The 16779-nt window shown below is 46.2% G+C and overlaps 1 protein-coding gene across 1 annotated transcript; it reads left to right on the top strand.

Moving 5' to 3' along the window:
- Positions 1–299: 299 nt before the first annotated feature.
- On the top strand, positions 300–16024 carry TH (tyrosine hydroxylase; the record flags this gene model as incomplete). Its single annotated transcript, XM_084287222.1, has 13 exons — positions 300–389; positions 3861–4064; positions 7310–7484; positions 7632–7720; positions 7930–7997; positions 9753–9803; positions 10469–10614; positions 11018–11153; positions 11252–11321; positions 11957–12013; positions 12591–12686; positions 12853–12986; positions 15865–16024. 13 exons carry the CDS (start codon positions 300–302, stop codon positions 16022–16024), a joined length of 1476 nt encoding a protein of 491 aa, XP_084143348.1.
- Between the last annotated feature and the right edge of the window lie 755 nt (positions 16025–16779).

Below are 16779 nucleotides of genomic sequence, written 5' to 3'. Positions count from 1 at the left end.
AACGGAGTGGAAATCTTTGGGCACAGTGAAACAAGTGGGGGGAGCAGCAGGTCTGTGAAGGCAGGGTGTCTGCAATCTTTGTGGCGATTAGATTTAATGGGACAGAAACGTTTCTCTCCTTCACGTCCCCTCCTCCTCTCAGCCCGAGGGGGAGAAAGGAGGGAGGTGGTGATGGGGGGGGGGGGGGGGGGGGCTGACGAGGGGGGGAAGATTTGAAAGAGTCTTTGACGTCAGCCTTGCCCTATAAAAAGCTGGCAAGGAGCTGAAAAGCAGAGAGCAGAGCTCGTGGCAGAGCGAAGATGCCAACCCCCAACATCTCCACCTCTGCAGCCAAAGGCTTCCGCAGGGCGGTGTCGGAGCTGGACTCCAAGCAAGCTGAGGCCATCATGGTAAGACAACCCTACCCCACTTCTTTTCTTCCCCCCCCACCCCAAACAGCGCAGCCTCTCCTGTAGCTGTAGGCAGTGGCAGGCAGGGATAGAGAGGCCAACGCTGTCAGCAGGTGCTTACCCCAGCCCTGGCTCCAGGCTGGCAGAAGAAAATTACTAACACACTCCTCTCTACACATTGGTATGTGTGAAATGCAAAGATTTAGGGGGATGAAAGCTCAATCGAACATACTTTCACCCCCTTGCAACCAAAAGCAACTTAAAAAACCTCTAGACCTAAGGCAGAAGTAACAAAGTATCGCCAGCGCAATGCAATTTTGAAAACTTTGATGCTCTTGCTGATTGCAAGGCAATAAATTGCAGTGATTTCACCTGTTATAGCTTAATGAAAAAAGAGTGTCTTTTATTTTGGACTACCTGCAAGGCACAGGCAATTTGCTCCATTTGTTTGCAGTTGCTCTGTCCCAATACTCCCTTCCCCTGTTTCTATTCCTGCCGCTCCCCGGATTGATTTAGGGCCCTGGTTTTACCTCGGGGAATACTTCTGCACACACCAAAGCTACAGGTGTAAGAAGAGGAAAACATCCCACTGAGCTGCCACTTACCTTTAGAAAAAAAAATTCTGGCGAACCCCTTGGACAGGACGTAGGGACAATCCCCACCTAACCCAAATGGCTGGGACCCCAGGGAAAGGGTGGAGACCGGTGGCATGGGGCAGCCCTACAGGTCAGGGACATGGCCAGGCTGTGGGTGGCCCTTAATGGCACAGGGAGGGGATGCCCCTGGGATGTGTGCTGGGAGGAAACGCGGCAGAGACAGCATTTTAGAGCATGTGGCATGTTAGAAGGAAAGGAAACATTTAGCAAGCAAAGAGGTAAGCTTGCTTTCTCTAACGGATGAAAATTAGGGAAGGCTTCTATTTTGTACAGCCATTTTCACCCTGGCAAAATAAACTCTTGCACGGTTCTTTGAAAATGGGGAATTTCCAGGCTGCTTTGTCAAATACATTGGCTGCTGCCTGGTTATTGGGCAGGCTGGGCAGCTGCCATGTGTTCGGTGGGAAGCAGGGCACTGAGCGAGGGGCTGCAGGAATCTGGGTTCACGGGCAGGAGCGCTGCCGCCTAGATGAGTGCCTCCTCCAGCCCAGAGCAGACATAAGACCTCAGCCCACCTCTGCATCTCTTCTTTGAATAGAGATTCTCAGAACAGCAAAAACAAATTAAAAACAACCCTAGCCTAGCATAGGAGATCACCACAATCCTATGGTTTATTCTGCTAGTTTGTACCAAGCGAGGGGCATGGCTCTGCACTTCTACATGACAGCACATGTCCCCGGCCCTCATGGTATCCTCAGGCCATCGGCCACCCAGCCCCTGCCTGCCAGCTCCAGCAGATGTGTCCCCTCTGAGCTTTGCAATCCCAGGACTCTTCCTCACCAGGTGTTTCACACATTAGCTGTGCCAGGCAGAGATAAAACTCACCCTGTAGAACATCTTTCTATTATATATTTAGATTTTCTGCTGCTAGTAAGTTTTTACAATACACCTTGTAGCTCTAGCAAGGTTTTGGTTGCAGAGTGTTCAAACAGACGGCAGCTGGATGCCAAAGTGCAGGAAAGATTGCCCAGGATTGTTGCAAATAACGAGCCCAAAAGCTTTAATTCAGAGCACTGTATTTTTAACAGCGCTTCTCAGACTTGGCACTCAGAGCAGCAGCAATTTCAAAGGAAAAACTAAGTACTTGTTTGTGCAAAGTGAATGGCCACATCAGACTCAAGTCCCAGATAGGTAAATGTTTTACAAAAATAAAATTAAACTTCTTATTGTAGCTGGACAGGTACACTCCATGCGGAAATATGGAAATACTGCCAAAGAATAGAAGGCATTTATCATGACAGATCAGTTTGGTCAGCTTATATGCTAAAATGATGCCTAAATGCCCTCTCAAAAGGAGATATTTCCCTGATGAGCACAAACGTGAGAAGCAGTGGAAATGATGTTGAGAGGGAAAGCGCACAGGCAAGCAGCAGGCAGACAGCCCCCCCCCCCCCCCCGCTGTTCTTCTCCCTAACAAAATCCAGCCTTGGCTTTTTATTTTTTTTTTCACCCCTTTTCAAACTTCCCCACTCAAAACATGTTGGTGTGGAGCTAAGCATCTCCTAGGACCCCTCAACAGAGATTGAACCCCCTGCTCCTGCGTGCCAGTGACACAGTTTCTCACACCAAACCTCCTTCCAGTGCCTTTTTTTAAGCTGATTTACATCCTAAACGGGGGGGGGGGTCTGGCTCCTCCCCTCCTCTGCCCCACTCCACCCCAGAGGAAAAATCCTACTGCACCTTGGGACACAATGCAATAAAACTCCTGTAGCTAAAGCGCTTTGGATGGCTGCAGAGCGCAGATCCTGTGGCTAGCACAAGACTGTTTGCCCTGCTTATTGCGGGCACCTGAAAGCAAACAGCAGCTTAGCTTTAAACGTGGTAGCAATATAAAACACACGCTTAAAGCTGAGCACGTTTGCAAGCTCTTAAAAGTTACAGCCCAGGATATTTATTAGATCTCTTCTCTCGTTGGACATGAATACCACCAATTTAGACAAGTGGCAATATGTACTTATTTGTTAGACATTTCTCTGTGCTGCAAGGAATAAAGTGGTTGAGGATCAGCAAATATTATGCCAGAGGGGTGTATTTATTAAAAAATAAAAAGGACTGGGGAGAAGTGCATGGGCTGATGCCTAGAGGTGCTGTGTTTTCCAGTCTGCATTTCAAATGTCGGGGAAGCCCTGAAGCCAGATTTGTGTCAGCTTAAAGCACCTAAGAAGGCTTTCAGAGAAAACATCGTGGTGGGCTTTGAAAATTAGAAAGAAAACTGGCTTAGCGTTTAAGCAGGCTATGCTTTTCAAAGGAAGACCTCAAAAACTTCACAAGATAGGAAAGGCATTCCTTGTTTAGCAGCAGCTATTTTCCAAATACTTTCAGTAGAAAATGGCTGTGGGATGCGTCTCAGTGCAGCTGGGGGTGTATGGGCAACAAGGGCCTGGTTTCCAACAATGGCACAGTTGTGGGCTTCAGCTGTCCTTCAGTGTTTTTTTTCAGATGTCTTCATGTTTATCTAACACCTCTCCCCTTCACTTCATCAGACACTTGAAAAGCATGCAAAATTGTTTCTGATTTTTAGTTTTTGAAAAATATTGAAAGCTTTTGCTAGGGAAGTTGAGGAGAAAAGCCCACTTTAGTCGTACCACAAGCATATTTTGCACAGATTTTCCCCAAAGCTCTACATTCCTGAGTTCACTCCTAATGCCTCAGTCCTCCTCCTCAACCCTTCCTCTGCAAAGCTGGGCAAGTCAGCACAACCTTCCCCATCTTCCCCTATTCAGACACCTTGCTCACACCTCACCCAGCTACTGGGGTCACCTCTGATCCCCCCTAACTCTATTACAAGTGTTATTTTTTCCTGGTCTGCCTCCAGTCTCCACGGTTCATTGGTAGACGTCAAAGCCTCATCGAGGATGCCAGGAAGGAAAGAGAGGCTGCAGCCGCAGCCACTGATGCTGCAGAGTCCACAGAGACCATTGTCTTTGAGGAGAAGGATGGGAGAGCCATGCTGAACCTCTTCTTCATGCTCAAGGGATCCAAAACATCACCACTGTCCCGAGCACTCAAGGTGTTTGAGGTGAGTCCCTAACTGGTTTCTCTGGCCTCAAGGAACACACTATACTTTTCATGGTGGTTCTGTGAGAAATAACACTTGAGTCTACCAAAGACAACTCAGACTGTGTCTGACTACTGCAAGTTATAAGTTAATTGTCTGCATCATCTCCCCACAGTCATGCTTCACTCATGCCCTAGCATGCTCGCACTAGGAATGAGCCCTACCTCTGCACTTTAGTGCTTTTATAACACTCTGGGCTGGATTTTGCTTAATTACTGGAGTCAGCCACACAACTTGACACCCACAATCCACACCCACATTGCTTGTAGCATACTGACAGCCCCCTCTACTGCTCAGCACTTCAGCTTCATGCACAGTGCTGATTCCACATTCAAAATGTGCTGTGTGCCCTGCATGATTACAGAGTAGGTCCCCCTTCCACAGTACTGATCAGCATCTGGGTCAAGGCTTTGTTAGTCTCTGATTTGTGTGTTAAAGGTTGGTTCCCCCCCCCAGAGGTGCATCTTGTAAATGGCTTTAATATCAAGGGAAACTCTTAACTCTTTGAGCTTTTTTTTTCCCCACCCCTAGCCAGCAATATAATCTTCTGTTATCTAGTATCTCAGTGCCATGAATGGAAAGACTGAGATAAGCCCTGGCTATTTGAACAGCAACCAAAATGTGACAACTTGCGTTTATATAGTGCATTATCATCCAGAAAAGTTCAAAAGTGTGTTGCAAACTTAGGGTTTGAGCTATGTTTTATGTATGCTAGTTTAATCTCATTAACTTCAGCAGTAAGGGGAGGACAATTTGTTCCTATTAATCAGTCACGTGGGTTGTAAGGGACCTTCAGGAGTCCCCGGTCCAAACTTCTGCTCAGAGCATGTCTGGTTGCAGCTCAGGGCCATGTTTGTTGCATTGAGTATCACCAAAGCAGAAATTCCGTAGCATCTTTGGACTCTTGTGTGCTGTTTGTTTCCCCCCCCGCAATGAATTTACTTTCAGTTTGTGCCCCTCGCCTCTTGTCCTCCTGTCATGCACTTTTAAAATGACCCTGGCTCTGTCTTCTTCACACTCTCCCACCAGGTACTAGCACACAGCAATCTCTCCCCTGCACCTTCACTTCTTAAGCCTGAGCGAATTCAATTCCCTTCCTCTTTCTTCATATAACACTGTGCTCCAGCCACCTGTACACCTCAGCATCCCTCCACTATATCTGTAAGAGCACATCAATGCCTTTCTTCTACAAGACACAGTACTCTAGATATGGTGTCCCTCATCCCAGAGGAAGAGGAGGAATCACTTCCCTAGACCTGTTTTCTACAGTCTTGTTACTACACTTTAGTACATGGCTGGCCTTGGTCATCACAAAGGCATGGTGCTAGCTCATATATTGATATACATTACTATAAAACACCTTCTCCCTCACAAAATGCAACCATTTCTGGCATAAAACCAGATCATAAGCAATACCATATAGCCGACCACTATGCAACACAAAAATTATATCTGGAGGTTACACATTTCCCTGTAATCAGAGGATATTCTGGTTATAGAACATGCAGCACTACCTCTGATGTTCTTGTGAAAAGTGCTTCAGATCTTCAACAATTACAAAGCATCTTACATCTTCTCTACGAAGACTGTTTCGAGAAAAGTTTTCTGCACAACATAAGATTCTTGTCTTAAGACCAAAATAACCTGTAGCATGTGCCTATGAGAAAAAAAATCTTGGTATTGCCATGGCTGGGTCTCCTTCCTAAGAGAAGTTCACAGCTGCCAGAGAAGGCATGAAAGATCGATCAGTGTAATATCTGAAATGTAACACCGCTTAGAGGGTATGAAACATAGAAGTATAGGTTCTCATAGTTGGTAGATTTTATGTTAGTGCATCTATAATTTAAACAAATTTTAAACATAAAGCAAGAAGTAGGGGCAGTTTATGTCCAAATATCATTTCTTTCTCGTGCAAATTACTTGCTGCATAAAGATCTCTCCTGGTAAAAAAGCTCTTTGAGCTTGTCACAGAGACAGCTTTAAAGATAATAAAAAGTCAAGCATGTCAAGCCACAACGGAGAAAGATTCATTTCCCAGATGCCTCTGGCAATGCAGGTACAAGATATGAAAGCAGACGGGCATAATGACATTTGCCTCATCATGAACCAGGCTGCAGGGAAGCTGGTTTCACTCTGCTGTATGTGTTACATGCAGCCAAAGCATAGGTAATGCAATCACAGCTGTCAGATTAATGCAAAGGTATTGATTGTTGAGGGGACAATGTAATAGTGTAGTTGGTAGATACATTCAAAAACACAATCCTAAATTTAATTTACCTGTGGCATTACATCTGTTCCTTCTCATCTTTCTGCCTCTGATTAACAAAAGAAATTGTGTCCTTTCTTCTACCACAGATCTCCCAGAGACATTGGAAAGGTTGGGTCATTGCAGGGACTTGGGCTTATACTAACAGTTTTCACAGAACTGAAGATATCAAAAAACAAACAAACAACTACCAGGGCCCTTTGGAAGACTATAAACTATTTTGTCTCATTCCTTGGGTGAATTCAGTTCTGATAGAGCCCCACATTAACACTGAGTCTGGACAGAGCTCAGCATATAGCTGGATGTAGGCAGAACAAATGTTTTTCAAACTCTTCCTATGCTCCTCAAGATCCCTTACAAAATATACGAAGAGAACAAATCAGTTTCTCTTACCCTTTTGATCATTTCAGCATTGCAATATGAGTTTCACAGAGGTCTTCATATCAACAACTATCAGTAAAAGTGAGGCCAGACTCTTCTGATGTGGGGCATTAAGCAGCAATGAGATAGTCAAACATTTGTGATGTAGGCACGGGGCCCTCCACCATGGGCTGGCCCAGGCAGCTGTGGTTCAGCACCATGGCCAGCACCCCAAGCCAGACTGAGCCCGCCCCTCCTACATCAGCACCCCCAAATTTAGGAGATTGAAGGAAAAGTGGATCATAGGAATTAGCTTTTTGCTCTGTCGATTAACTTCTTGATCTAATTTCCTCTGCCACTGTGAAAGTTTTCTATTGGTAAATCACTGACCAGCCCAACTGATTGTCCAGAAACAAAAAACATGAAATTAATAGATAAGTGTTTACCTCAGTTAAAAAAAATAAAAAGGACAGTGGGAACCTCCCCACAAACACACATAGGTATCTTTGGAGAGTACCAGTAGGTGTTTCACGTGTTACAGACTTGTTTAATGCTTTTCTCTTTCTCCCTGTTCTACAAGACTTTTGAAGCTAAAATTCACCACCTGGAGACAAGACTGAGCCGAAAGTCCCGTGAAGGGACCGCTGAACTGGAGTATTTTGTGCGCTGTGAAGTCCACAGCTCTGACCTCAATACTTTCATTAGCTCCATCAAGAGGGTAGCAGAAGATGTGAGGACCACTAAGGAAGACAAGTGTAAGAAACTTACAAAATATTCAATATTAATATTTGATATATAAAAGGAAGACTGCCTCAAGGGTCACCTCCTTGCACACTTCTTCATTGAGTCTCACATCCATCTTTCATTTCCAGTCAGTTTTTCCTCCTTCTCTTTCCCCACAGTTCACTGGTTTCCCAGAAAGATCTGTGAATTGGACAAGTGTCACCATCTGGTCACTAAATTTGACCCTGACTTGGACCTGGATCACCCGGTGAGTTAGTCTGCATGGGCACATCTTTGCATTTGAATCCTGAGACATCCCTCAGAAGGAAGGGGCTGGAAAACAACCATTGATGCAGCTGGCTGGGGAGCTGTAGTGCAACCACCACCACGAGAGAAGTTGCTCCAGCCAGTGATGAATGCTATTGAGTTAGAAATTTAGTAATTGATTAAAAATCATGTTCCTATTTGTCATCCCAGGGCTACTCTGACCAAGTATACCGCCAGAGGAGGAAATCAATAGCAGAAATCGCTTTTCACTATAAGCAGTAAGTCTTTCCTAGCATCCATATAGAAATTACACCATGACAATGCAGCCTATTGGGAACTCATTATGCTATTTGCATGAGACTTCTGGTTTTGTCCTCTGTTCAGCCTTGCCAGCTCCTTGTGTGCATTTTTCTCCATGTATTCCAGTTCCTTCCTAATTTAAAAATGTGTACAGTCATTAATTCATATATTAATAAAGTCAGAATACACCTCCTGCATAACAGAAGCTGCTCATAATTCCATCAGATCTCTAACTTTGTTTTGAAATGTAACATCTCTTTCAGAATATCTAGTCTCAACTTCAAAGTTTCACATTCTGAAAAATATACCACATGCCTAGAAAATCTGTTACAATCGTTCATTATCCTGGCTATGAAATAAGTTTAACACTTAATATTTTAAGTGCAAAATGATCTTTGGTAGCTTTAGCTTTCACCTAGTTCTTTCTACATACTACCTAGTAGTCTTTCATCTGCTAGATGGAATTCTGCTATCAGATTTATTTTTTATTTTTTGCTGTAGTGGCATTTATAGAATCTTAAGAGGTTCACCTCTTAACTGCCTCTGATAAATTAAGTACATTCCAGTAATGATCTCATCATTGTCTTATATAGAATTGAGACCATCTCTTGTACTCCTACTTAATACTCTTGCTCTGATGTATGCAGTGATAGCTCACAATATCTCTGCTACAACATCAGTCAGCTCTAATATTAAGTTGGGTTTGTAAAGTATCCCCTAGATCCTATTCAGTAATGCTGACTTCCACTGTAACGTCCCACATTTTTTAGCAGGACTTAAAATGTAGATTCCTGTCGAGAGCCATGCTGAAAGCAGGCTATGGAAATTATCTGGGTCACCTTCTTTCAGCTACCTATGCAACTGATGCGATCCCAGCACAGCTTACTGCTCTTTTGTTTCATGTTCATTGCAAAATTGAAGTCCAGAGTACACGCATTGGTGTTTTTGTCCCATACTAATACTAAATGCATGGAAAGTCACTGTGCCAGCAATGATGTCCTGAGGGGCCCAAGAAAAATTTTCTCCTAAGATAATGTGAACAAACATTTAAGATGCCTTCTCTTGAATCTCATCTGCAGGTTAGTATTCATAGTCTGCTGTGTAACATCCCTTCAGGCTGTGAATGGAACAGGAACTACTTTATCTCTGTCATACGTGCATATATCATATGTTTAAATACAAAACAGAAGGATTTAGGAAATACAATTGTTAATTATGAAGCAGAAAAGGCAAGTGTCAGTCTTCAGTTCCCATTTACAATATTGCTAAGAATCATTTTTCTCACTGCCTTTAATGTCACTGACAATACATTTTTCTGCAGTTCAAATACATTTAGTTTTCCTTATTATCTGCTTTTATTTCCCACCCACTGATTCATTCCCCCAGCCATCAGCTCTCTGTAGCTCAGGCACACAAAATTAATTTCTTACAAAAGGCTTCCCATTTTTCTAGTAAAGAAAACATTTGGGCTGGAAAATACTATGTCAGCTAAGCTTTTGCTCATCCCTTGTTTGTTTATAACCTCCAGTTGGACTAATGCTTTTCTGTCTGTGTATTTGTTACACCTGCACAAATGACCCATTACCTGAGGCTTGTCATTCCTGTCACTTCGTTTGGTTTACAGAAGATTGATCAACATCATACAGAGCTTCTCCAAGGGGCTTCCTTCTCAATAGGGAGAGCAGCCTACCTCATGCCCTGCTGCTGTCAGTAATGGTGTGCTTGCCTTGCAGCGGGGACCCAATCCCTCACGTGGAGTACACAGCGGAGGAGATCAGTACCTGGTGAGCATTGGTTTAACCCACAGCCTTCAGTGGCTTCAGCACCAGAGGCTAGGAATTGAAAACTAAATTGTTCCGGTGTGATATTTTGAAAGAAGTAGCAGGAGCACAGTTATCCTACTTAATGATTTGTTATAAAAGATATTAACATGTTGCAAGTTTTTTTTTTTTTTTTTTTTAAATGGATGGTAGGGACTGCATGCAGGAGAGCAAGCTGTCTCTAAAATAGTGATGGTCTGTCTCCTCCTCTCCTGGGGCTGTACCAAAACCACATTCACTCCACAAACTGCAAGAGTTTCCTCCAGAAGAGCTTACTCAGAGAGGCAGTTCAATCAATTTGGAGTCCTGCTGGGTACTCTGACTCCCAAATATTGTCTGTCTTTGTAGTGCAGCTTCAGAAACTTAGAGGGAATATATTAATTGCAATTAGTACCTTGTATATGGTCTTCTGACCTTCAAGGTCAGAAGTAGGTCTGTGCAGACATGACTACTGACCTTGCAGACTCATTTGAATGTGTGTAAACATTCATGCAACCCTATAGACAAAGAGACAGACTTAGCAGTGCAGAAAATAAAGGCAAGAAATCTAGAGGCATGAGCACTTGGTAGCATATAAGCAGAGGACACGAGTGGCCAAGCCACTGAATGTGTCATCTTTCATCCTGAAGGAAGGAGGTGTACAGCACTCTGAAGAGCCTGTATCCAACCCATGCCTGCAAGGAGTACCTCGAAGCTTTTAATCTACTGGAGAAATTCTGTGGCTACAATGAGAACAACATCCCCCAGCTGGAGGACGTCTCACGTTTCCTGAAAGGTGGGTATGAGCCTGGGATGGAGAAGAGGAAAGCCCAGGGGACCCAGCTCTGGGTCTGCCAGGGGTGCAGCAAAGATGGGGAAATTAAACATGGAGGAAAGCATGAGCTGAGATGTGGGAGAAGAGCTGGTGAAGGTTTGTGCATGTCCCAGAGGACAGGGTTAGACCCCAAGAGGTGGTGGCTGCAGCTAAACCTGATGGGCTACGCTTGAAGGCCAAGCCCTTCAATGACCCCTAACGAGCAGAAGTTGCTGCTCAGTAGGAGCACAAACACCATTCTGGGCAATAAAGGAGCCCGTTAGTTCCCAGCACTGAAGATTTTGCTTTCAGTGCTGGAAACACTGGACACCAGCACAGCCCATGAACTGTACCCCCACCACAAGGGCCACGTGCACTGTTTCAGAGAGGACTGGCTTCCAGCTCCGGCCCGTAGCTGGCCTGCTGTCTGCACGGGACTTCCTCGCCAGCCTGGCCTTCCGCGTGTTCCAGTGCACGCAGTACATCCGCCACGCATCCTCACCCATGCACTCCCCCGAGCCGTGAGTACTCCAGCAATGAACATTTCACCTTTCCCTAATGGGCAAGCTATCCTATCTGCTGCTGACCATGTTTTCCTCCTTTCCCCTGGCAATGGCAGGGACTGCTGTCACGAGCTGCTGGGGCACGTCCCGATGCTGGCCGACAAGACATTTGCCCAGTTCTCTCAGGTAAGGTGGCCATCTGCTTCCTCACCCTGAGAACACCAAGCTCTAGGTGGGACACCAGACTGACCTCGGTGTCGTGCTTCTGGCAAAGAGGTCCAAAGATGTTGCCTGGAGGAGAGCTGCTCCTCTCCAGACTTCACCTGGGCTTTTGCTGCACCAGTAGCTGGACACATTTAACCTGAACATGAGCCCACAGGAGATGCATGGCAGTTCAGGGAACTGATATCTGCTGTCTCAAGGCAATAAAGACTGAGCAACCTGTAAGAGTCTCACTCATGCCCTTTTGGTAGCCATCAAGGAAAAGGTGGGTTTGAGGAAAAGAGGGCAAGGAGAGGTTCACTGGTGGTAAAGGAAGGGAATCCCAAGAACAGTGGGTGGAGGTACTTGCCTGGAGGTGCAGTGGGGTAGCTGGACAATGCTCAGGGCAGGAGGCACTGGGCAGGGGAAGGAAGAGGCCACAAAAGAATGTGAGAAAGCAGCATTTCAAACAAATGGTTCCAGCAGAAACACTGGAAAATGTGAACAAATCCCCTGGCATCAGCTGCAGAGCAGGCTATGAAATAGACAGGAATTCCCAATAACACCACCCTATTGCTGCAAATCTATCCTGAGGTCTACCCCTTCCCTTGTCTTTCCAGGACATTGGGCTTGCATCTCTGGGAGCAACTGATGAAGAAATTGAGAAACTGGCAACTGTAAGTCTTTTTCTCAGCACCATGGAGGCCCCAACCTCCACCAGCATGTCTGTTACTGGGGGGACTGGCACAGCGTAGTGTGACCACATTTGCTGGCTTAGGGTCCCAAACCCTCTTTCATGATGACCACACAGAGCAGAGATCAGTTAAATAGCAGAGCTCATTTGCACATTAACCCAAGTTTCACAGGCACCAGAGTATCATCAGGCATCATATTTCTAATGACAGCACTGCTAGGACCCTTTGGGATGGGATTAAATTACATCCACTTCCTCTGTCTCTGCCTCAGCAAGGTGACCTGTCCTGCTCCAAGGGCATCATGCAATGCCCAGGCATGACAGGACCAGCCTGGGGACACCATGTCTGTCCTGCCATGGCAGCAGTTTCACTTAGCACTCTGGCAGGGATTGGTGCAAGGTATGGTGGCAGGATATTACCCTCTATGTTTGGTGGCCACGTCAGGCACGTATTCCTTCAGACATCCCCAAACCCTTGCTGCAATGCAAGGACTCAGAAGGGATAGGGAGATGAAGAGGAAGAACTGTGTTGCCCATGTGTTTTTCTTTTCCTTTCACAGCTTTACTGGTTCACAGTGGAGTTTGGGCTCTGCAGACAGAATGGGATAGTCAAAGCCTATGGGGCCGGGCTCCTGTCATCTTATGGGGAGCTCATAGTAAGTCTCCGCACAAGTTACCTCTCTGCTCCAGACCCTATATTGCAATCACTTTCCTCCTCTGCACAGCTGCAGTGACTTTACCTGATCTATTCTCCACCTCTAGCATGCATGTCCTCCCCAGTTCCCCTCTTTTCACACTGGCATTTCCTGCCTGTCTCCATAGCACTCCTTGTCAGATGAACCAGAGGTGCGGGACTTCGACCCCGATGCTGCTGCTGTTCAACCCTACCAGGACCAGAACTACCAGCCTGTGTACTTCGTGTCTGAGAGCTTCAGTGATGCCAAAAACAAACTGAGGTAGGACTGGGCACTGAGAGAGACCCGAACAGGGATACAAACCTAGAATATCAAAACAGGGCTTGGCACCTCAGCTACTTTCAGTTCAAGGTCTCAGAAGCACTCTATAAAGTTAGTGTTTTTTTTTTTTTTTTTTTTTTTTTTAAATTTAGGCCTAAATAGGCATTCACACATTTTTCACCTGTAGTAATTTGCCATGGGGCCCAGCTGTGGTATGATTTGCCCAAGTGTTGGTCTTGAGGGCTCAGATGTGAAGGAATGTGTCAGAGGGGGAGGCACTCATGGAGATGGGACTGAGGGAGTGAAAGAAAGGACAAACCTAGCTCCCTAGTTCTCATAGAAAGGAGTTAAAGACCATCTCCAGTTCCCAGGAAGGCCAAGCAACATAAGAGTGGCAGGTCCAGAAATCAGAGACACAAAACACCCCCAGGACCTCCCCTGCTTCCTTGCTTCAGGAAGGCTAGGTCAGGTACCAGCCAGCCACACAGGAGCATCCCACCAGCATGTGTCCCTGTGAAACACACATGTTGGGTCATGTAAAAATTTTAGCATAGATGTGAAAAGCTGCTCAAAACAGTGCTGGTCTCTGAGTTTAGGAGGCAGAGAAGTGTTTCTTTCTGAGCAGCCACAGGACAGCTTACACATCTGTCATTTAACCAGCAAAAAATCCCAGACATCATTAATAGCTTTAGTTACGTGGAATGGACAGTTTTATCCACAGGTGGAAAGGAAGCTTTTGCTTCCTCGTCTGGTTAATGTGTTAGCAGACCCCACACAGTACCCCACTAGTGTAATATGGTTTCCCTGTCACAAGTGACTGCAAACAGGATGGAGGCTGCAGGGGCAGTTTTACACACAGATGTCAGATCAAAATAACATTTTCTCAGCCATCACCAGAATCACCTACAGGAGGAAAGCTCAGCCCTGCCACATTGAGCTGTCAGAGGAAGCTTCTGTCTATACTGTTTTGCCTTAGCTTAGGGAGGGCATAGGTTGAGACTAAGCACCACATAACATGCATGACTTTGCAGGTCCTGTAAATGGGGTAGTTCACATAAATAATGTGGCAGGGACTGCTCTATTTCAACTTCTGCTTTTATGACACTCACTTGCACCACTCATGTAACCCAGAGTCCAGCTGCTCAAAAGCAAGCACCTGGGGAGCCCATCCTCTCACACACACTAGGCTGCTTTAAAAAAAAAAAAAAACACACCAAACTGTTGGCTCATGAGTCATTTCCTTTCATTTAAAAGGGAAAAATACACCACTTCATCAAGATTAAGCTATAAGGTTTTGGCAGTGACAGGCACTTTAAACAATCCTCTTTACAGACCACACAGATGTTACCCTATGAGGTGAAAATATTAAAATGCTCATATTATTTGCATTACTGGCAGCTGCCACTATGGGATTGACTAACAACACTACCCCTCAAGAAAAGCTCTTTTCCCAGAGTTTTCCAGGGTGGACATGCACCCACAGCACCCTTCCAGAGGCACACACAGAGACCTGAGCACTTCACCAAGGTGTCAAGCAAAAACACTTGTGTTAGAAGGCAAGTTTCTAACCATCAGCAGAGGAAGGGTGTGGGAAGTCCAAGCAGTTGTGCTAAGGGGCAGCACTGCAGGTGATAGCATTAATAAGCTGGGTGAGATAAGCCCCATTTTCAGGAAGCAGACTAAATGGGTTTGCAGAAAGCCCTTCCACTTGCACTCATTTCCCCTTTCTGCAGCACAGCAGCAGAAGCTGCTGGCCTCAAGCTTGCAGGCCTCAAGCACCGGCCTGTAAGCTTTGGCTATGTAACCCCCAGTCTGCTCCTGAGACAGTGGTGTTTTCACCCTAAATCCCAGTAATGCATGGTTAGTCTTCCCCACAGCACACACAACAATGGGAGAAAGCAAGGCATTTCTTTCGTTGTGCAAACCCACAGCAGCCACAAGAGGGTACCCTAAGCTAAGCAATTCAGGAGCAAAAGGGTGAAGCCTCAGCCAGGAGCATGCCTGCCCCAACATGCCTCCCCATATCTTCCCAGGCCTTTTCAGCACAAGATTTTAGCCACAAGCACCCACATTTAAATGCCCAACTCAATGTTAAGGGTTAAATAAAAACACAAACCTACCTTGTCAAGAATACACATGCTAGCCTCTGAGCTGACCACGATTTCTTTTCACCATCAGCTTCACAGTCACTGGGCCACGTGCTTCTTTTAAAAAGGTGGCAAGGTCTTGCTCTGGAGGTGCATCAGGCAAAGTCAAACTTGTCATTGAGGTTCAGGCTCCAGTTGGCCTTCGGTGCAAAACAGTGCAACTTTGATCAGCTGCACAGCTTGGGTGATGCCATTCCCATTCCCTAGCTCAGGTCTGAGCTGCTCCTGTCAGTCCCACCCTTAGCACGGCCTGCGGCCAGTCATCCCCTCCACACGCAGAGACTAGCAAATTAGCTAATGTCAGAAAGGATTTAGGAATCTAATACTATAATACCACACGTTTTCTCTACAATTAGCTTCTAAATCTCCTTGGCATTTTTGAAAAAGAAAAGGGCAATTAAAGTAGAAAGTGCCTGGAGATAGCCACAGAGGAATAAGTGCAGTGCACCCTTCAGCTTGATGCAGGCCCACGCTTTCCACCCCAGGAAATCCACAAACTCAGCACCCCCCGTTGCTGAACCAGATTGATTTCAGCTATCCCTACAGCCCTGTGAAGCTGGAAAGATGGGAAACCAAAGATTTCCTGTTAAGCTAGATATTCTGCCTAAGGGAGGCATTAACCTGTTGTTGTCTGGATGAACAGCGATGGGGAGGAGGAAAAGGAGGGTAGGAGCCAGGCTCCAAGACTCGTTTCTTGTGTCGAGCCCTCTGCACCCTTTCTTTCCTTGCAGGAGCTATGCGGCACACATCAAGCGGCCCTTCTCGGTGAAATACGAGCCCTACACCCACAGCATTGAGCTCCTGGACAGCCCCCAGACCATCCGCCACTCCCTGGAAAGTGTAAGGGATGAGCTGCACTCGCTGATTAATGCACTCAATGTCATCAGTTAATACCAGAACTGGGCTCCTCCCTGCCCCTCTTCCCTCACAGCCCCAAAATGCCCTCACCTAACTCCCAGCCCATTACTTCTACCTGTTTTCTCCACACATTTGCACTGCTGCCTGTCACCACGCTACCCCAAGAGTTTGCCTCCTCGGTATGCAGGGCCAAGCTTAAAGGAGGGCAGAGGGATGGACCCAAAGCCTGCTGGCTTCTGGGGCAGCTTTTTTAGGGACTGCTGGGAAAAGCTTGGCACAGACCAAGCTACAAAGCTGAAGTCAGAACTTGTGCGAGGAAGAGGAGGAAAGCTGCTTTGTTAAAAGTTAGCTTTATTAAAGAAGTAAGAGAAAAAAATCTATTTTTTTGCAGTTTGAGAGAATAGACTAACCTGCTTTATGAGCTCCAAAGCAACCCCATAAGGGACCACTGGTCTCCACCACCTCCTGCCTCTTGCAGCCCTCGGTATTTGGGAAACACTGTGCCACTAAAAGGTTTTCTGCCTCAACCATCTCCATGAAACTTAGAGTCTGGTCTTCTAGCCTCCCCTCAGCTGCTTGCACAGAGGCTGCAGTGAGCACTGGAGCCTCCTTGAACCTCACCAGTGACCCAAGCCAGGAGCTACCTGCCTGGCACAGAGCAGCCCCAGCCTACCTGCATCCTCCCCAGCACAAACACCCTGAGCAGGGCCTCCAAGCCCTCTTTTAAAAGCTCCCACACCTGGGACCATGGCAGTCCCCTTTGCCATCAGGGTTGGGCTCTGCAGCTT

Source organism: Netta rufina (genome assembly GCF_964035555.1).
Source record: "Netta rufina genome assembly, chromosome: 5".
NCBI lineage: Eukaryota > Metazoa > Chordata > Aves > Anseriformes > Anatidae > Netta > Netta rufina.
The sequence above is the reverse complement of the archived record's forward strand: the minus strand, read 5'-3'. Positions and strand labels throughout refer to the sequence as shown.